Below are 20,522 nucleotides of genomic sequence, written 5' to 3' on the forward strand. Positions count from 1 at the left end.
TTGGTGTTGACCGGCAACTTGTTTCGGGGCATGCACGGCGGGTGGATGACATGCGTTGATTAGAATAGTGAAAGGCGGCGTCGATTAGGTGTGGGACGCGCAAAATGCTCCAGCGAAAGACAGATGTCGATGGTAGCAATGGGAGAGAGCAGTTCTCTGTGGTCACGCCCCGATTGATAGCGGGGATGTGGTATGGTAAAGCTAAGCAGGGCCTATCGCAACCTGACGTCCCGTCTTGGTTGGGTAAACACGATTCAGCGACCGCTCCCCGGGCAACCGCGACCCGCACTGGCCAGGCTGCGGCCCACTTCGCCTACCACGTCACACAATCTTCAACTCTACACCGCGACATTCGCTTCATCTTGCGCACTCGCCCTGCATAACTGCCTTGGTTTCGCATCCAGTTGCGCATAACTGGCGATGCTGCATCTCCACTATGCATTGGGCCGCTATAGAACTACTGCGCTGGCGCTCTCGAACAGATGTTCCCACCATCGGGCACACTCTACCCAGCTGTCTTGTTGTTGTACGCTAATGTGAACAGACCTCTAGCCCTCCTACTAACAGCGGTCTAACGGCAGTAGGCGCGCGCGACTTGTCGCCTTGCCTGCGCTCGGGTCACCAGCTGAGTATACAAGGCTGGCTGATCACGATCCACAATCTGTCGACCAAATGCCAAGCCTCACACCCCATCGCCATCATCACAGAAATCAAGGAACATCCAACTGAGGTAAACGCATTGTAATTTTGTCAAAAGCTACTGAGATCGTGCGCTATGAATGCGGGCAAAGGTAGAAAGTAAGCACCACTAGGGCGTGCAATGTGTAAAAAAAGACCGATTCCTCCTCAACTTGACTGCCTGATGGAACACCAGTGAGCGAAACGAGTCGCTTACTGTCCGTTCCAAAGCTTGGGGCCGGGCATGGGGTAAGACTTGGGGTTGTTCCTAGGGCAATGTCAGTATGTCTGGTACTAGTATTCCGTACGGTTGGGATGAACTTACCACTTGTTGAAGGCAATACCGGCGTCGTTGGCCTTGTAGAGACCGGGGATCTTGACAGTGGGGGAGAGCTTGCCGGTACCGGAAGACTCAATCTTCAGCTGGAAGCACTCCATGTAGAACTGAGCCTTGCCGACGTGGCCCTCGTGGATGGCGATGTGCTCAACGCGGACAAGGTACTCGCCAGCAGGAATGCTCTTCTGGATGGTCCACTCAAGGCGGTCCTTTTGCCAGCTGTCCCAGGCAGTGTCGACACCGGGCTGGCTGGGGTTGATGAGGCCGCTCTCCATGACCTTGGTCCAGTCACCGCTGCCATCGTAGTTGGCGACGCTGCTAGGGGCCTTGGAGATGTAGACGAAGCCCGGGCCGGGGTGCTCGATCTTCTCGTTGAAAGCGAGCTTGAAGCCAATCTTGTCACCGGCCTTGACGGTGTAGGTGGGAACACCTCCAGCCTTGGCTCCCTTGTTGCACCTCAGGTCGGGGGAGTTGACGATGTCGGCAGTGAACGAGGGCATGTAGGAGTTGGTGTTCTTGCGGGTGTAAGCATAGTCACCACCAATGGCCTGGTTGTTGACCATGAGGCGGTTGAAGATGTAGTGCGCATCGACCGTCAAGGGCGCAAGAAGAGAGAGGATGATTGAGGCCTTCATGTTGATGGTAAAGAATGAATATGTTCAAAAGAAGTGAATGTAAAAAGTTGGAAGCGAATGTACTGGTTGGTATCGAATGCTGGATGATTGCGATGATTTTTACAACACGGTAACCACTGCGATACTTATACAAACCAGTTTCCCAGCGTGGTTCACCGCATCGTTCCGCTCCATTGGAGGGATATCCATTTTTCGGTCCCTAAATTTCATCAACACCCATTCTCTTCATCTAATCTACACGGCGCCACCCCACCCCCAAGGCGTCATAAGCCATCATAAGCCCATAGTACCCAGTCGCATAGAACGATTCTTTTGTTCTAGTCTCACTTTAAATGAAAACAGGAGTCCCAACCACACGTTGAAACTCATTTAAGCGGTGGAAGAGCCGTGCCAAGCCTCGACAACACCAACACAACGACAGCGGAAACCGCTGTCGCCAAGATCTGGGGTGATCATGCGTTTCACGTTTTGAATCTCTGGCACCTTGGCGAATATGCACCAAAAGAAACCGCCGATATTGGAATTCTCCTATTCGCTCCGCGGATACCACCCGGGCGGTGTAGTGCTCCACTACCCGCGATGCGAATCCGATTTCACGATAGCAATGGTCCGTCGGCTGCCGATATTGGTCAGCGTAGCGTTCGGGCCACGGTCTCGACTTCCGAACTGTTCTGAACGAGATTGGTGGTGAGGCGGAAGCTTAGCTTCACACACTCGCACACACCACATGTCAGCGGGAACGGAACGTCCAAGCCGCCGTGAATTTCCTCCTCTCGCAAGGATGCCTGGTAGACAGGTGACAGCTTCCTTGTCAATTGCAATACCGCTACATGCCAAGGCTGCGTTGTTGTACAGGATCGGCCGCACAACTTCTGGAAACAGATCAATATAGTCGTGCGGTGGCGTTGGACAATTAGAGTAGGTGGCACGCCCTGTTTCTCCTCGCTGGCCCACGAGTCGATGCGTGATTGCAGACCGCTTCGTCCAGAATTCTGAGAGCAACGGATTCCCACGCAGGTACGATCTCACTGCTTTCTTCACTGACGAGTCTTGTCACTACGCATGGAGATACTCACGAGCATAGATACCATCACTCAACCAACCCACCACTCTTCCGAGCATCGCTTTATTCCAGACGATCGAGTCCTCGCGATCGAGTCTGTTCGTATGGTACTATCAGCCTACGATAACGTCTCCCACCTGGTACATTCTCCCTCGTAACTTGTCGATGCTGTCGAGGATGCTATTCAGCATCTTCTCCCCTTCGTTAATCTTCACAGACAGTTTTACAAGCATGACACCGAGCTCAGGGCCGTAGCACTGCCTCACATCGCCCTCCGTCGCGCTCAACAGAAACCGATCGACCTCTCGATCGAATGCCGGATCATTACGCATGAACTCTACAAACTCGAAGACCTGGTCTCGAATCTTGGGTGGAAATGCTCCGATACATAGTTTAGTCCTGCACATCGGACACGATGCATCCATCTCTTTATCGTTGACAACGAGCGTGTTGATCCAGGCCTGAAGGCATTGCTCGCCTATGTAATGGCCACAGATCGTCTTGACGGCTGGCTCTACATCATCCCGGTCAATCTGATCGGAGAAGCTGCGTCCGCATATCTCACACTCTTCGAAACCAGCCTCTAATGCTTCGTCCGTGGCGCGTTCCGTGAAGCCTTGGACGTGCTTCATATCTCCCATGGTCATACCGATATCCATAATGTTAGCCGAAGGCTCACCCAGGGATTTCCACTCGAGGATAGTCAGATGGCCAATATGCAAGAACAAGGACGACCATTCCTCGGATGTGGGTAGACATATGAGCTCATGTTCACATGGGGCCAACATCCACTGCTTGTCTTGTGGTAGAATCAGACACTGCTTGGCTGGATCGTCCTGCCAAGTCCCCTGGCGTATGTAGCGTGGATAACCTCGGGCAGGGAATGTATCCAGGTTCCTCTCGGCCTTTTTCATCAGCCAAAGTATGCGCGCGATCACCAATGTACGTCCGGTGCATTCTATATCGTGATCCGGATGGGCTGGAATATATGCAGTGGTATCGTAATCCGGTAGGGCAAATAGCTCCTTCCCCTCTTTGGCGTATCGGAGCTTACGCTCGAGGCTGTGAAGTTGTCGTAATGACTTTAGATATTTGTCGATGAGAGCTTTGTTCCACTTCTCTTGTAGGGAAAGGATTGAATGGGGCTCTGTTAGATCCATTAGGACTGTCGTCTTCAATTTATGAATGTGGACGTCGCAAATCTGGATCGCGTTGGTAAACTGGTCGAGTATCTTGACGACATCTTCATATGCAGACTTCAACTGTGGCTGTGTCATTCCCTCGATGTTTGTTCTTTCGAGAAGGCGCTCGACTCCTGTATGTATCCTCTTACACTCATCAAATAGAGTGCTTTTTAGAACCCGCACAGATATCTCACTTTCGTCTGCTGCTTTGAGGGACATGGTTGATGGTTCGTTCCTATGTACGGTTGAGGGTGGTTTTGGTGATCTGTCAGAGTCTTAATTCGACGCCCTATTATTATACAACAGATCTATCCGCAAGTAAGCAGGCAGCAGCAACCCATGGGGACTAAATCACTGAATCGTCTGTTGAATGACAATGTCAGCATTGTCTAAGTCGTGAGTTCTTCGAGGCGCAATTATACATTCACCTTACAGGAAAACACCAATATTTTAGCTGAACTTCACTCTCTTGGTCGCCTGTGCCTTCGCAACCAACACCTCTTTCTCGAGAGTTTCACTGCACTGCCAAGCATTCCAACTGCCTTGAGACTTACCAACGAACAAAATGGCACACCAAAACGAATTAAAAGAAATTGAGCTCCAAGTCCCTGACCACTTCAAGGCCTGCGAAGCCCTCCTCATACAGATCGACGCTTTCCCCGATGAATACCTCAACGGCAAGTTGACTCCCGAAAACTTCCCTTCAGTCTGTCAGCGTAGCGCCAAGCTACTCGAAGATATGGAGGCTGCTCTAAGTGAAGCCAGGACCAAGGTCTCGGTGGAGAACAAGCATATGTGGGTAGAGCATTGGACTTGGATGCAGCTGTATGAGGAGGGCGTGGCGACTATGGAGCAAATCAACAACAAGCTACATGGTCCCGACAGGCGGGAGATGATATTGACGCAATTGATAGTTGTACGTGAGTCTGCAGACAGAACGACAGACCTTCTAAAGCGCATGATGGCGGCGATGGATCAGAGGGAGAGGGAGGCTGCTTTGGCGCCGTTTTCGCCAGACGGCAATTGATGTATGTCATTGATTTATCAACTGAGCGCGTACTGGTAGTTGGCTAGATAGCGTGAAGTAGAGTTCTGACAAATCCAAATTTCGGATCGTGACGATTGCTGAACCCTCATATCGCGTTGAATGCACGCCGCGACTGTGCGCTACGTGATGGCTCAGGTATCACCAACAAACTCTTTCCGATCATGTTGTCGGTGGGTGCAATTCAATGACGAAGTCATCACTTCATCCATTCACTGATCATGAATATTGATGTGTGGCGAAGGCGATCTCCCTCAGCCAGAGGCACAGAACCTCTTAACATACCTCTGCGAATCATTATACACCAGGCTCGATACGACCGAAATTCCCAAAGCCCACGGAAAAGCCTTGGTACTGCCGGACACCTTGCTCGCTCTCCAGACTACATCTCAGCACGTCAGGAGCCTCAGCACCGGCATTAGTAATGGACCCCAGGATAGTCATGATGATGCGACAGATGCAGCTGGAAATGCAGATGAGAGCGCAGTTGGAAGAGGCGCAAATGCAGGGCATGCCGCTAAGACAACGCCTGCAAATGGCGGAACAGCTGCGCATGAGAGCGATGATGATGATGGGAGCTCAGCGCGAGCAAATGATGGAGACGCATCAAGAGCAGATGATGATGGCCGCATATCGACAACAGATGATGGCAGAGCAGATGCGCATGGCTGGCGGTGGTGCAGGAGGGCCGATGCCACCGGGCGGCATGCCTTTCCCGCGGGGCCCGATGTTTTTCCCAGCAGGTATGGGCGGGCCGGGACCCGATCCTCGAAATCATCCGCGAGCTGAATCTCCGGACAATACTTCGGATACCGACGGGCCTCGCGACGCTGGGCCCGATGGAGGGTTGCCAAGACGCGCTGGGGTTCGCAACGGACGACCTGGAGTTGTGTATGGAGACTGGGAGGTCGAGGAAGTAGAGGATGAGAAGTAGAGAAGCTCATGGTGTTGAGCACGCTATCTGCAAAGCTCTGCGCGATTGAGTCTGCCGTACAGCGCAAGGGCAGGGTTATGTGCCATTACTATAATGACCCAAGGCTTGCAGGTGTCCATGAAATCTTGATAATAGCCAATATACTCTTCATAAAGTTTTACCGTTGCAATTGTGTACGGCCATACCTGCGCAATTGGCCTCCGTGCACATGACAAATGAAAACTTGAACTGGCGACGGAGCTTGAAAATAGTGCACGAGTCTTTGGTCTTCCGCAGTGCTTCAAGTCGAAATCCATGGTCGCGGTCTCATTAAGCTCTGGGGGTGGGCTTTGCCGCGCCGCGAAGGATCAGAGGCTGTGATGATTACTGATAACTAAGGTGCCGCTGTGCCGTGGTAAAGTCGAGGCGTCAGAAGAAAAGCACGAGAGCAGTGCCTGCGACCAGGTCGCGATAGCTCCTGTTTCTACCCACAGTTCTTATTCCCATGTGGAAAGTAAATCGCGAAAGATCGTTGTAACGGTTGTCGAACGACAGGTGGTACTGGAGGGGAGGATGCATTGCGCAAGGTTTGTAATCGTAAGTGGGGCCGCCGCCTTCTCCGCTTCCCAAAGAAGGAACAACCACCGCAAGCGGGCAGAATTGCCGGTCTGGTACATCATCCTACAAGCTTACCTATCACCTATGTAGCCGACGCGATTATATAGCATTGAGGGCGATGCCGTACATAACATCTCTGATACATTCTGGCATCTAAAATGCATTCCGCGAACGGCCACACCAATGGTCACCAGCCACCAATCGGACCTCGGCTATTCTCCGTCAAGCAACCACCATCACTGGACGAGTTCAAGAAACTTATAACGGAGTCTGTTCCCTGCCACTACCCACTAGCAAGCAAGATCGAAGCGAATGTGCCGATATATGATCTGCCCGACTATGCTTCGCTCTCCCCAGAACAACGCGCAGCATTACAGGATGAGTTTTACCATATCCTGCTTTCCGGACCAGGCGTGTTCGTCACCAAAGGTCTCTGCAAAGACGTGTCTCTTATCCAAAACGTAAACAACGTGTATGCAAACATCATTGCAGAAGAGAAGAAAGTGGCCGGCAAACGCGGCGACCACTTTGCTGGAGCCGGCGCGAACGATCGCATCTGGAACTCCGTTTCGAAACACTGCGAAAGAGACCCGGAGTCATTCGTGCAATACTACGCCAATCCATGGTTGCCGCTCATATCTGGAGCATGGCTCGGCCCACACCACCGCCTCACAGCACAAGTCAACATTGTAAAGCCAGGCGCGAAGGCCCAGATTTCGCACAGAGACTACCACATTGGCTTCCAGGACAATGAATCTTGCGCAAAGTTTCCGAAGGCGATGCAAGTCGCGTCACAGTTCCTCACGCTGCAAGGAGCTGTCGCGCACTCAGATATGCCCGTGGAGAGCGGGCCGACGCGATTGCTGCCGTTCAGCCAGAAGTTTGAAGAAGGATACATGGCATACCGCTTGCCTGAGTTCCAAGACTACTTCCTTGAGAAGTATGTATCTGTGCCACTAGAGATGGGGGACGGTCTCTTCTTCAATCCAGCGCTGTTCCATGCCGCAGGTCAGAATGACTCCGCCGATGTCATGCGTTCTGCCAATCTGCTTCAGATCTCATCAGCCTTTGGTAAGCCGATGGAATCTATCAATACGTATGCACTTGTTGAGAAGACCTGGGATGGATTGTTGGCAATCTATAAACAGCATGGTCTGAGCGATGAGCTCAAAGCACTCCTTAGCGTTGTCGCTGAAGGATACCCTTTCCCGACCAATCTTGATAGAAGGGTACCAGAGACGGCTGGCATGGCACCCGAGAGCGAGCAGGATGTTCTGATAAAGTCGCTCAAGGCCGGCTCTGAGAAGCAAACAGTGTTGGACACGTTGACGAGGATGCGAGAAGAGTCGAAGGCTTGATGATGTATTGTGTGTTCTCGCCGAGTGGTTCACATGGATGCGCGACATCACGTTCCAGCAACAATGTCTAAAATATGAACTCTATCAAACGCTGCACACTATTCCCTTGTGACACTGTACTTTCCATTTCGCAGACCCTGGCGTTGACCAGCGTCAACGATTACAGCAAACATCGGGAAGCTGCTTTAGTTTGTCGACACGTACCACTCCTCCAACGCCTGCCACTATCCCCAAGACGTAGAAATCATGACCTTCCCCATAGCGACCCTACTTCATCCCGTCGTATCACAAGCCCTGGCCGAAGCCGAACAAAAAGCGAAAAACGGTATCCTGGAGACTCTACCCGAACACCGAACTATGGCCCTACGACCCGAAGAGAACACTAGCGGCCCTCTCGTAGTCATCACACCCACGTCCCCTATATTACCGGAACAGAACGGGCTACAGCCACCACTATCTCCGTCTATGAGCCCAGCAAGCGAGACACACACAACTACTTCCGTAGCCCTTACACCAGACGCCGAATTCCTCATCATCGAAGCCGAACTCGCAAACTGCCAACTGACACGCGAAGCGCTACAAAGACGCGAATCCGCACTCAAAGAACGTAAAGCAGAGATCGTACGAGAAACAAAGATGAGGCTTGACAAGGAGGTGCGAGAACTGGCAACGCAAGGCCAAGAAGAAGAGGTCGATCAGGGACTATTCATGCGCGATGTGCAAAGAAGAGTAGAGGTTAATCTGAAGAAGGCAGATGAGAAAGATGAAGCTCCACCGGAGAAAGTGGACCAAGCAGAGCAAGTGGAAGAGAAGAAAAATGTCCCCATAAGTGCGCCAGAGCGGAGGAGACTTGCGCGTCTTGCACTGTTGAAGCAAGACCCTAGACTAGGAAGATAATGTTGGTATGGATGCTTAACTACGTTCCTTACGTCCATGTGCTCACAATGCTAGTCATGCCACACTGATATGCTGGTGTTCTCATACACACATCTCTCCCAGTACACCACTCATTCAAGAGTGAAGTACTCCGCGATCTCTGGGAAAAGCCTGCCCATCCTCTCCGCTGTGATGCTGTCCACCTTGAGAATTGGATCGAGTGTGTACGTAAGCCACAGTATCTTCATGTTGAGACAGGTCATGGCGCGGGCTTGTATGGAGACTTCGCCTATTGTATCTTAGCAAGAATGAGAGATAGAGCGGAAGTGCCTCACGTCTGTGATCTGCAGCAGTGTTCTCGATGATTTTGTTGAGATCCATAATCTCGTCTTGCAACTTTGTGAGTTGCTGACTGTAGTGATAGTTTGCATCGCGTTGTGCGGTGGTGGGTGCGACTGGGTGACCTGATGAGGACATCGTGTGCAGATGGGTATTATTGGATGAACTGATTTGGGGACAGAATCGAATGTATTGCGCTGATGTCACAGCGGGTTATCACATCGCATCGAAGACTCATGTACCACTTCGAAGTCATGCGCTAACACCGATACGAAGGCGGCAGAGGCTAGACACAATGTGAAGACTGTATGATTGATCACACAAACTCTCTTGCTCCGCTGTACTGATCGACATGCTTGTGGGTGATGTTAAGATGCTTGAACGTAATTCAAGTACAGCATCGCTGGCCGAGTACCGTTCGCTCCATACTGGAATGCTCGCGTGTTGATCAGTGTGCCGTTCAGCTATGCAAACACCTTCCCCCTTCCATATCGCCAAGTACGCATATATCCTCTTGCCATAGATGTCATCAACAACTACCATCACTCTACCACACTTCTTGCGCGACAAGCCTTGACATATACCCAGCGCCTAAGCATCAATTACTCGACAGCCACCTCGATCTGAACCTGCCACACCAGATCATCACACTCAAGTCACTAAGAATGTCACACAACACCCCCGACAACCTCCTCAAGCTCGCCGCCGACCTGAACAAACTCGGTGGAGAACTCTGCGCCATCGGCGGCAAGCTAGCAACGGCCGCCACAACTCTTGAGCAAGAAGCTGCGAATGTTGCTCTTGCCAACGCGCAACGATGGGGCGTCGATGTACAGGTATGCGTTCACTAGGAACAAGTCTTCGGGGTCATGGTACAGTTGATACTGACATAATGCGCAGGTCGCCGTGAGAGCTGGGCCGCATGGTCAGTGGGTGGGCCAAGGGAACGAGATCGTTGTTAATGGAATGAAAAAGTAGTTGTAGTGCTGAGTGAGAAATGCGTTGTAAGAGGGGAGAGAGGAGCTACGGCATATGCATGTGGAAGGCGCGGGGTTGAACATCAGTCAGGCGCGATGGTGCGCACCGAGCTGTGTGGTGCGGAAGGAGAAGCGGAGAGCGGCGACAACACTCCTTGTAGATCAGTGTAACATCAATCTCATTTCAAGATCCTCTGGCTCCTTCGCAGCCATCGTGATGTTGCATAGAAGCGAACGCAGATTGTGGATAAGACTTCTCCCCGCATGCCGGGTCCCATTACCCCTCATGCCTCATCCGGGATCTAGCGTTGCAGAGTTTTATCAGATCATCAGATAAGATGCGACACCGGACGCCCGAACAGCCACTCATAGCTCAAGACCAGCTCCGAACCATCTCCAGCCTATATCGCTCATGTAAACTTAATGTTGTACGCGTAGACACATTCGACGCGACTGGCTGCACCAGAAATGGCGGTCTGTCTTCGGAGGACGGAAGCTTAGGTTCGGCGGTGGTGTGATTTCGCCCATGCCCGGAAATTGACGAGCCAAGCTGCGGAGCTGAGCACGGGCGGACGTGCATTCGGTACAATCCTGAAAAACTCATTTACAGATAGCGGAACTCTGAGGGTCGTCACATGAAGGCAAAGGTGTGAATTGAGAGGATATCATTTGACCCTTGGTTGGGTTCGTTGAAACATGTAGTCATTAGTCTAAGTCCGGGCTGCAGTAGCCATGCGATATGATACAGAATGCAAGAAAGTGAAGAGTGTGTAACCGTCCACTCGTCGTTATTCATAGCGACCGTCAAAACCCTCAAGTTGTGTTCTCGTTACGGATGAACGACCATGCGAAACAGGATACAGACACTCTCGCATATCAACGCCGCGGATTGCTGGCGGAACCGCTAAAGGTGGGGGTATCTGGCAAAGCAAAGACAGGAGGGCGCTATCAGTGGTCGATATTGTAGTGAGAGACTGCGTCCATCATGGCGTGATCCTCGGCCTTGGTCATGGGCGAGAAAGAAGCTCGGCGCCGTTCCTCGGCCTCTTCGATCAGCGGCGCATGTGGGCCGTCAGACGGGCGGGTCCTGAGAGGACGCTGGGCGTGTTGGAGGGTAGTGAGGATGCTGCTGGCGTCCAGCTCCATCGCGCTGTACATGCCGGGTTCCATAGTGAATGTGTCCCTGCGAGTGTCCTGGCGTCCGAAAGCCTGCGGAACAGGCTTTAGTTGGCGCCAGTCCATGGCATTCGGATCCGTCGAAACTCGACCATCAAGTAGCTTGAAGGCATCGCTACAACCGACTGTTCGCCCAGTACCCACAGGCGACGAAATGCCGGCGCTCATGTCTATGCTGGTCGATGCCTTGGGTTCCATAATATCGAGCGAGCTGCTCTTGCTTGAGTTGCGCCGTGAGCTCGAAGGGGTTTCCTCGCTCCGGAGCTGAGCGACTCGCTGACACCAGGCTCGCTGCTGGGGGTTTGACTGACAGTCGGCACAAGAGCCAGGTCCGGTCATGGCCATGTTGGGCTTCGCTTCTTCAGCTGAAGAACCACTCTTCATGCGCGTGAGTGAGATGCCCTCATCGGCGCTGTCAACACGAGCAGGGGGATCGCATATGCAAATGTCCTTTTGTCCCTCGCAGAAGCCACAGTCTGTAATCTTGTTGTCCTCCGTCGATGGTGCGAATGTAGATGCGCTCTTGAACTTGTTGGTGAAGTCGACTTCGAACTCGACGTGGGGATGCTTCTCTTGGTCGAGTTCTCCTTGGCCGCCGCGAAGTACTCCAGTCATGGACATGCCGTCCATACGAGCCGAGGCCTCGTCCGGGAGTTGCATATCATTGGTGAGGTCGGCGAGACAGGCGCAATGTTCAGGCGTGCAGCGATCGCATCCTGATTGCGTGCTCTCGAACGGTGCGTCGTGGCGTGCGCTACGGATTTGAACGAAGTTCGGCATGGGATGCATGGGAGCAAAGTCCTCCTCGTAGTTTGGCGTGCAAACGTCTTCGCCTGCTCTCACTTTCTGGTACATATTCCTCCACATAATTTTTTGGGCGTCACTTGTGCGTAGACGCTCTGTCAGTATCTGGATTTCTTGTGCTTGAGCCCGTGCTCGGTCTTCCAGAAGCTGTTTTTCCCGTAGCCATGTGTTGCGGGCATCGTTGAATTCCGTACTGGTCTGGTTGACCTGTTCGAGCAGCATTTGCACATTCTTCTGCTTGCGTTCACGGAAGTTGCGCTGTGAGATGCGGTTCTGGGCCTTGCGCTTGGTCTCGGGCTCCGCGGTGGCAGGCTTGCGGCCGGGCTTGGGTCTGGGCGGGATGGAATGTATCATGCTCGTAGGCCCCCCGCCCGACTGGGAGGGGCCATTGGCGTGCGTGTTGACGGACAACGTGGCGGCGACGTGAGGGCGTGGAGGGGACCTTGGTACGAGTTCTGGGTCGGTGTCAGTTGTGGAAGTGGGCAAGGGTCGATCACGCGGTTGGACAAGTCTGGCAGCCAACAGCCGCGGCGAACTGCTGGTACGCGGGACACGCGGAAAAAGCAATCACGTTACTCACGGCGGATGGAGCTGCGGCGGTCTTGTTCAAAATCGGCAGTGGTGCAGAAGGTGCTTCCCGAAGACTCGGCAGGCGATGGCGCAGGACTGCAATCTGAGCCAGGTGTGGCGGCATTGTTCGACGAGGCCATGTTGCGCGGCGGAGCGTAGGGTGCGTCGGGGATCTGGTTATCAGATGGAGATCCTGAGTTATCAGATCAGCGGGAGTCTTATCCCGAGCAAAGCCGAGTCCGGAGCGGAACGGATCAACTTACCGGCGGCGCTAGGGTGGACATCGTCGGACTTGCTGGGGAAGGGGAACGGGAGATACGCGTGGTACCCGTTTTCCGAAAAAGACTCGTACTCCATGATGGGCAATTATCTTAGAGATGTTAGAAATGTTAGCGAACAAGAATGAAAGAGATAGGCAGTCAGTCTTTATAAGGCATCTGTCTCGCTTAGCATTCGTTACTTCCCTTTTACCAGTCACCCAGAGTTAGTCGCTACTATCATAAATTAACGGTCGCACGTGGTTTCCTCCCGAATTAATGCCTCACAAATATGACTGAACTAGGGTAGTCAGTGCAGTCAACCACGGCATGGTCCAGCCCCCACTCCAAGTATTTGAGCATATTTGCCAGGCCTCCCTTTTGCAATCTAGAATTACTGGCAATTGTTTCGGGCTTCACGTCACCCTAGGAAAAACTGAACACCTGGAGCCTACATCGCCGTCAGGTCAGCTACCTTGCATGTATTCATCTTGATGTAGTCTCCAGACATGTTCAAGTTCAGTCTGGGCTATTCAAAAGGTATCATTACAACGTACTCACATCACATGAACACATGGCTATGATTTCAGGCAGCAACACAATCAATTGACGAAAAATCTCATTGGAGACACACCCAGGGTTGCATTACAGCAGCGAATGCAAAAGATAACCCCTTGTAAATCCGCAAGCATTCTGGCATGGTGGGCCGCACCGAGAGCACGCAACACGATCGGCAAAGTCATGCTCTGAGAAACTGGAGACGAGTTACTGGCTACAGCTTTCACAGATCCACCTAGCGCTCTACACCCTAGCGAGAACCATGGGATAACCCTGCAGGCCCGTGGCTTTGGAGAGAAAGATCGAATCACAGGAAATTCAGGGCGCATCGGCCATATACCCAAGGCTCCAATCAGCAACTTCGTCTTTCAATTCGGTGATGCCGACGCAACTAGTACTTGGAGGACGGCGCTCTCGTCGTCTCCGCGACCCCGTAGAACCCGAGACAATGGTCGATGCGAATAGGGCTGTGCAGTCCGAGATGCACACGTACTTTATCGAAAATGCCGTAACGATCACGATGTTACGAAGGAGAGATGTGAGCTAGCACGAATTATGGGATGAGGCTATTCTTAGCAGACACGTCCAGACTGATCCTTAAGCCCACGTCCTCCACCCCCAGAGAGATCATCATAGCGCCCCTGCGAAGTGTGTCATACATTGGTACGGCGCGGGCCGACGCGCGCCCCCATCTAATCAGCCATAGCTGAATGAGTTTTACCCCTACGTCAATTGCAGAAGCAGAAATTTCTCCGCCGCTGGTTTCCAATACTGTTGGCGTTCCGACGTCATATCGTGGCTAATACGGAATGGGCGTGCGGTGTCCATCAAAGGCCTGTCCGTCACTGCCGCAAGTACCCGCCTGACACTGTACGCACCTATCTCTAGGTACATGAACGGGAACTGGTATAATGTAGGTATTTATCCATTAGCACATTGAATTGATTCGGTATTTTCAAGATCATGTTCACCAAGTCGCAGTGACCCGTGGACTAGTCCACACCATCACTGCCACAAAGCGATACCACCCAAGGCCGCCACTTCCTCCAGTCTCCAAGCCGGATGTTCGACTAGCCGTTCTCAAAGCAAATCCTCCTCGTCACGAGACAAATACTGATACAGGCCCGTGGGCCGGCTGCTCAGGCACCATACAATTTAGTCCGAGTTTCTAGAGCCGCAACACTAGCCATGTCCACAGTACTGATCAATTCGTCCCACTCAAAAATCTCCTTTTCCAGTAGCGTCCCCGCAGGGCATCTGCACTCATCGCGCTCCTATGGAGGGCATGGGCTAAACTTGATCGTAGTTCGTGGAGGACTGATTACCTTGGTTGCATTCACCTTAGACTTTTAGATCCCGCTAGCGCCCGCTGCAGCCCTACGGGCCCCTGGCTCTTGAGCGACTGGACCAGGGTATAAAATCGATCGTATCCCCATCTTATGAGCTGGAGCATCATCATTGGCTACTGTGGAGGACGGGTCACATGATGAGGCGAAGAGGTCTTTGTGTGTGTCTGGGTGGGGCGATGCGCTGGGCTGCCTAGGCAGAATGTGAACAGGTCTCGATCAGTGACCGACGGTGGGCTGCGTAATGGCGCGGAACTGTTCTCCGTTGTTCTTTTGAGCCGAGAGGGAAAGAAGGCAGGAGTTGGAAAGGTGCAGATGGCAGTCGCGGTATCTGCGGCCTCTCGATGTGGAGGATGGCCGCTGCACATCGGCATAAGAGCATGTTGCAACGCTGACAACATCGAACACAGCAGAAGGTGAGATTGAGCATTTCTTATGGGGAATAAATCCATCATTACATTGCTAGGAAGACGCCGCGATACAGCTCTCCATCGTGAGCGTTTCAGTGTATCTCATCACGAAGCAGCATCGGCGTGCTTGCCCGCCCAAATTCACGCTCAAAGCACTCGCGGCGCATGTGCAAACACCATCAACGCTAGACGCCGTTATGCCAATTCAAATCCAACGCATAGCTCATGCGCTTGCTCTGAACACTACACTACCACCATGTCTCCATCTGATCGTCTCACGGGCGTTCATAACGTGAAGTGCGCGAGCGAGTGCTTGCTCCGAGTAGCCCTTGCCATCGACCATCTCACGCTTGAGCGTCGACAGATTGACTTGCCAGCCAATGGGCATACGTCTTCGGAGTTCCTCTTCGACCTTGTTGACCTCGTCCATGAGCTCCTTTGAGCTCTGGCCCTCGCCCTGATTCACCGCGTCCATCGTAGACGCGAGGAAGAGACGAATGGCCTCATCGACGTGCGACTCGTCAGCGATAGGCGACAGCGATAATTTGGCCAGCGACTCGGTGATACGGATAATGGCTTCTAGTTGACGGACAGTAATCGGGATACTGGATCTTTGGTTTGCGTTGATCTCCGAAGCGTGCACTTGCCGCCTGATGCTGACAAAGTGACTGGACAGCTTCTCCGCAGCCTCAGGCGAAAGACGCGGCGCGCACTTTTGTCGACAGTATGTGATGTAGCGCTTCATCTTCTCGATCGGAATCTCGGCTTGTACGGTCTCCTCGACACCTCGACCACCCATTGCGATACCCATGACGTGCTTTGCTATTCGCTCGTCACGGCCGCGATCGTGTTCATCGCGCACAATGAAAATCATGTCGAAACGCGACAGAATGGTGGTCTGGAAGTCGATGTTCTCGCCAGGTGTCTTCATGTCGTCGTAGCGACCGAAGATGGGGTTGGCAGCTGCTAGTACAGATGTTCGCGAGTTGAGAATTGTGGTAATACCTGCTTTGGCGATGGAGATTGTTTGTTGCTCCATGGCTTCGTGAATGGCTACTCGGTCTTCGTCACGCATCTTGTCGAATTCGTCAATGCATACTACGCCACCATCGGCCAGTACCATAGCACCACCTTCGAGGTAGAACTCTCGTGTGTTGTGGTCGCGCTGCACAGATGCTGTCAAACCAGCTGCCGAAGATCCTTTTCCTGAGGTATAGATGGCAATGGGTGACACTTTCTCGACGAACTTCAAGAGTTGAGATTTGGCGGTACCGGGGTCACCGAGGAGTAGTACGTTAATGTCTCCACGCAGCTTCATCCCGTCCGGCAGGATCTTCTTTGCGCCACCCATCAGTAAGCAAGCAATGGCCTTCTTGATGTCCTGGTTTCCGTAGATAGAGGGTGCGATGCAGCGTGCGAAGACTTCATAGATGTCGGGCCTCCTGCTCATCTCCAGGAACTCTTGCTCTTCCTCCTCAGTAAAGACGGCGTTGCCTTTGCTGCCGTGGTCCACCTCGGCGTGTATGCCGACAGCGCGTATGTATGGGTTGCGAATGGCTACTGCGGCGTTGCCTGCACGCCTCGAGCCCTTCTGCTGGTAGATAGAGAAGACACCCATTACCGAGCACCGTGTACCCGGGACGACGCGATTGGCCATATATCGGTCTGCGGAGATCATAATGTGTCGTGGTAGCTCACCGACCGGAACCTGATCGGGCGCTTCTTGCAGCTTGAGCACCTGCTGGTCAATGAACTGGCAGCGCTCGTGCATGACATAGTAAGGGTCCAGCGGGCATTGTTCTCCCTGCTCGCCCTCTCCCTTCTTTCTGCCACACGTCCTTGGCAGGGAGACACCGGAGAAGCCACCCGATACGGGAAGGATCTCTTCGTGCTGGCAATTCCTGCATCGTATAGCGAGTGCGGTAGATTTGGACGAAAGCGTAGACGCGCCGATGATGATACCGGGTATACGGACGAGTTGCGAGACGTTGGTCGCGGTCAGATCGCGAATGGAGAGTTCTGAGGCGTTCGAGTGGAGTAGCAGCTGGTGTTCTGGGAGCTGGATGTTCTTTTGTGAGGGGTAGACGATGCGCTGTGTGCACGCCTTCAATGCCGACTCGAACTGGGAGCCATTAGCATGCGCCCACAAATTCAGACTGCACAACGTACGAGGGGTATGATCTCTGCCGGGTTTTGCCTGAGATCATGTGCAAGCTCTGGGCTGTAGCTGATCAGATGCGCGACGTCAATGTCGCAGTAGTATTGCTTCAAGAGAACATTCTCGCGAATTTGATCTCTGCAAACGGTTAGACGACTGCATATGGCACGTGCGACTGCCTGTCATACCTGTAGACGAAGATGTTGTCGAGGGTAAAGTCCATAATAAAGTCGACAAGCGCTTGGTGCACGCGCGAGGGCGCAGCTGCATCCCCGGGCCCATCGCCGGCTTGGCTGCCAAAGAGGCTGATTGAGAAAGGAGTCTGTCTGTCCGCCATTATGTGTATCGTGCGTATCGTCAGTCGTAATGGTGGTTGTAGAGGGGCAAACACACGCTGTCGCTAGGGGGACAAGGACCAGACGCGCTTTCCTCGCGATTGCGCGCTAGGCCCGCGCGCTTTCCATTTTACACCTGTCTTTGGCTTAGCGCATCCCTCGAGGACCCTGCAACCCTTCTTTATCCTTCAACGCGTGCTGGCTGCGACAGCCAGGAGAATACGCCATAACTTGTGACCATAATATTGTAAGTCGAAGGATGATTTTACGAACCACCCGTATCACGCTCTTGACGCATATCTACTGCTGCCCGCACTTTCGTCAACCGCAAGGATTTTGTCGCGTCTTTATCCGCCATCGAAAGTGTACATCGTTCAATCTCTCAAGCATACGATACTAGATAGAGAAGATGATTCGTCTTTGCTAGCGCTCCCAGCTAGGCGATCCTACCACGTACGAGCACGAAGCTCACCACGTGAACTCAAAGTCCATCATCTGGTCCGCCTTAGTATCCAACCTCATCTTACCACCAGGTACTGCCCGAATCGCCCCAGCGCTAGCCGTAACAACATCTCCAGCTACCGTGCTGTTACCTGACCCAGCATCATACTTGACCACCACACTACCACCAACCCGACTCATCATCTTCATCTTGCTAATCCTGCCATCTGTCCACTCCAAATCGAATACGAAGCCACCTCTAGCCACTAGTCCAGACACACTTCCCGAGCTCCATTGCTCAGGCAACACGGGGAGGAGCCAGACCTCCCGTACACCCTCTTCATCCACGATATGCGACTGAAGTAGCGCTTCCGCCACACCACTCACGAAGCCCAAATTGCCGTCGATCTGGAACACGCCTTCATTAACATCCATCAGGTTATTGTACACACTGGTGTTGAAGAACTGATAAACATTCTCAGCCAGCGCTGTCTTGTTCTGTAAGCGCGCGTACCAGTTGATCGTCCATGCGCGCGACCATCCCGTCCCAGCGCCGTTATGAGAGAGACGGTCTGCGAGTGTAGCAGCCGCGGCGTTGAAGAGCTTGGCGTCGTAGCCTGGCGCACCTGGTGGGAAGATCTGCGTGCCTGGATAGAGTGCGTATAAGTGGCTCACGTGGCGATGGCCTGGTTCTGCTTGCTCGTAGTCCTGCATCCACTCCTGCAGCGTGCCCGGATAGCGCGTTGAGTAGCGATATGGCGGAAGTTTCGCTTGAGTGTCTCGGACTCGTTGCAGGAACGACGAGCCGACGGTGCCGTTATCAAAAGTGTTGACCGCCCGGAGGTAGTTTGTGAAGAGCTGGTTGAGGATCTCGATATCGCAAGTTGGCGCGATGTCGAAATAGTACGTCTTTCCATCTGCCGCGATGTAACTGTTCTCTGGGGACACAGAAGGATTGGTGACGAGATATTCCGTCCCATTGATGCTGTATGGCTGTAGTGTATCCAAGTAAAACTCAATAGCACCGGCGACGATATCCAGCCTGGAAGCTAAGAAGTCCTTGTCACCTGTATACCAGTAATGCTCGAGTATATGGGTAACAAGCCAGCCAGACGACAATGTCCAGTAAGTAGCCGGAAGATAGCGATCCACAGGCGCAGTATCACCCCATAGATCGGTGTTATGGTGGGACATCCATCCGGAGGCGTTGTACATCTTCTTGGAAGTGCGCATGCCGTCCTTTCGCATAAGATCCAGATGATCAAACAAAGGTGTGTGCAAGCTCGACAGACTAGTGACTTCCGCCGGCCAATAGTTCATCTGGAGGTTGATGTTGACGGTATACTTCGAGCCCCATTGCGGCATGAATTCTTTGTTCCAGATACCTTGGAGATTAGACGGTAAATTACCAATGCGCGACGATGCGATCAACAGGTAGCGGCCATAGTTGTATCCTAGAGCGCTTAGCCCTGGGTCGACAGCTCCTTCGCGGGTTGCGTTGATGCGCGCGTCCGTTGGAATGCTACTAGCGTTTGCGTCTGATCCGGTGAACTCCAGGACGCTGGCATTATACAATGGTGCATAATCTTCGATGTGGCGCTGACGAAGCTCGGCATACGTGTATTGACGAGCCCGCTGGATAGTGCTGTCCACAGCCATGCGCGTGTCGTTGGATCGGTACGAAGTAGAAGCCGCAAAGTAAGCCGTTGCTTCTGTGGCATTGTCGACGACGATGAATTCGCCAAGCGTCTTCATGTTGCCATCGGTATTGACTGCCAAAGCGGATGTGAAGATAATGGGATCAACACCGCCAGTCCCTCCAGTCATGTATGCAACTCCGTTCGCGTTCCAGTCCTGATCAGATGCCTCGTTCAAGCCGTCCTGTGGTCTGTGTACGCGGATCTGGAATGAGAGCTTCTCAGGTCCGGTGACATGTAAATGATGTACAAGTACGTCGTCTGGGGTTGACACGAACATCTCGCGCTCGTATAGTGTATCATTGACACTGAATTTGACCCCTGCCGTTGCCGTTTCGAGATCAAGCCATCGTTCGTAAGTCGTATTGTCGTAGTCGCTAGTACCATCAAAGTAGACTTCCATTTCTCCAAGCGGTTGGTAGTTCCTAACGCTTTGGGGCGTGCCCATCATACCCAGGTTCGCCAGCTTTTCCGCTTCGCCTGCCTGATCTCGTGCGAGCAAGTCTCTTACATCCGAAAGTGTCTGGGACGCGTTTTCGTTCACACGATCTCGAGGGCCACCAGACCAGATGGTCTCTTCGTTGAGCTGTATGCGCTCTTGTACGGGTATCCCGAATACCATGGCACCGAGTCGCCCGTTTCCTATTGGGAGTGCATCTGTCCAGGCATCAGAATCGGCGGGCGCTGTGTACCAAAGGCGTGCGTCGCCTGCTGCTACCAGGGGAGCGAGCCCTGAAGCGACTGTCA

General features: G+C 52.9%; 9 protein-coding genes across 9 annotated transcripts; 4 read left to right on the forward strand and 5 right to left on the reverse strand.

Moving 5' to 3' along the window:
- Positions 1 to 891: 891 nt before the first annotated feature.
- Positions 892 to 1,650, reverse strand: J4E85_000551 (uncharacterized protein; the record flags this gene model as incomplete). The annotated part of the gene is made up of 2 exons (XM_051464841.1): positions 892 to 946; positions 1,004 to 1,650. 2 exons carry the CDS (start codon positions 1,648 to 1,650, stop codon positions 892 to 894), a joined length of 702 nt encoding a protein of 233 aa, XP_051331362.1.
- A 1,176-nt stretch (positions 1,651 to 2,826) lies between these two features.
- J4E85_000552 (uncharacterized protein) lies at positions 2,827 to 4,116 on the reverse strand (the record flags this gene model as incomplete). Its single annotated transcript, XM_051464842.1, has 2 exons — positions 2,827 to 4,028; positions 4,092 to 4,116. 2 exons carry the CDS (start codon positions 4,114 to 4,116, stop codon positions 2,827 to 2,829), a joined length of 1,227 nt encoding a protein of 408 aa, XP_051331363.1.
- A 346-nt stretch (positions 4,117 to 4,462) lies between these two features.
- On the forward strand, positions 4,463 to 4,924 carry J4E85_000553 (uncharacterized protein; the record flags this gene model as incomplete). Its single annotated transcript, XM_051464843.1, has 2 exons — positions 4,463 to 4,813; positions 4,853 to 4,924. 2 exons carry the CDS (start codon positions 4,463 to 4,465, stop codon positions 4,922 to 4,924), a joined length of 423 nt encoding a protein of 140 aa, XP_051331364.1.
- Positions 4,925 to 6,631: 1,707 nt separating this feature from the next.
- Positions 6,632 to 7,831, forward strand: J4E85_000554 (uncharacterized protein; the record flags this gene model as incomplete). Its single annotated transcript, XM_051464844.1, has 1 exon — positions 6,632 to 7,831. The coding sequence occupies one exon, from the start codon at positions 6,632 to 6,634 to the stop codon at positions 7,829 to 7,831; it is 1,200 nt and encodes a 399-aa protein (XP_051331365.1).
- A 246-nt stretch (positions 7,832 to 8,077) lies between these two features.
- Positions 8,078 to 8,728, forward strand: J4E85_000555 (uncharacterized protein; the record flags this gene model as incomplete). Its single annotated transcript, XM_051464845.1, has 1 exon — positions 8,078 to 8,728. The coding sequence occupies one exon, from the start codon at positions 8,078 to 8,080 to the stop codon at positions 8,726 to 8,728; it is 651 nt and encodes a 216-aa protein (XP_051331366.1).
- Positions 8,729 to 8,838: 110 nt separating this feature from the next.
- J4E85_000556 (uncharacterized protein) lies at positions 8,839 to 9,184 on the reverse strand (the record flags this gene model as incomplete). Its single annotated transcript, XM_051464846.1, has 2 exons — positions 8,839 to 8,996; positions 9,043 to 9,184. 2 exons carry the CDS (start codon positions 9,182 to 9,184, stop codon positions 8,839 to 8,841), a joined length of 300 nt encoding a protein of 99 aa, XP_051331367.1.
- A 527-nt stretch (positions 9,185 to 9,711) lies between these two features.
- Positions 9,712 to 10,024, forward strand: J4E85_000557 (uncharacterized protein; the record flags this gene model as incomplete). Its single annotated transcript, XM_051464847.1, has 2 exons — positions 9,712 to 9,882; positions 9,947 to 10,024. 2 exons carry the CDS (start codon positions 9,712 to 9,714, stop codon positions 10,022 to 10,024), a joined length of 249 nt encoding a protein of 82 aa, XP_051331368.1.
- Positions 10,025 to 10,971: 947 nt separating this feature from the next.
- Positions 10,972 to 12,930, reverse strand: J4E85_000558 (uncharacterized protein; the record flags this gene model as incomplete). The annotated part of the gene is made up of 3 exons (XM_051464848.1): positions 10,972 to 12,458; positions 12,584 to 12,766; positions 12,837 to 12,930. The coding sequence occupies 3 exons, from the start codon at positions 12,928 to 12,930 to the stop codon at positions 10,972 to 10,974; spliced, it is 1,764 nt and encodes a 587-aa protein (XP_051331369.1).
- A 2,437-nt stretch (positions 12,931 to 15,367) lies between these two features.
- MCM5 (minichromosome maintenance protein 5) lies at positions 15,368 to 17,639 on the reverse strand (the record flags this gene model as incomplete). The annotated part of the gene is made up of 3 exons (XM_051464849.1): positions 15,368 to 17,266; positions 17,314 to 17,440; positions 17,491 to 17,639. The coding sequence occupies 3 exons, from the start codon at positions 17,637 to 17,639 to the stop codon at positions 15,368 to 15,370; spliced, it is 2,175 nt and encodes a 724-aa protein (XP_051331370.1).
- Positions 17,640 to 20,522: the final 2,883 nt, after the last annotated feature.

This window comes from Alternaria conjuncta (genome assembly GCF_024043145.1).
Source record: "Alternaria conjuncta strain BMP 0040 chromosome Unknown scaffold_1, whole genome shotgun sequence".
In the NCBI taxonomy this organism is placed as follows: domain Eukaryota; kingdom Fungi; phylum Ascomycota; class Dothideomycetes; order Pleosporales; family Pleosporaceae; genus Alternaria; species Alternaria conjuncta.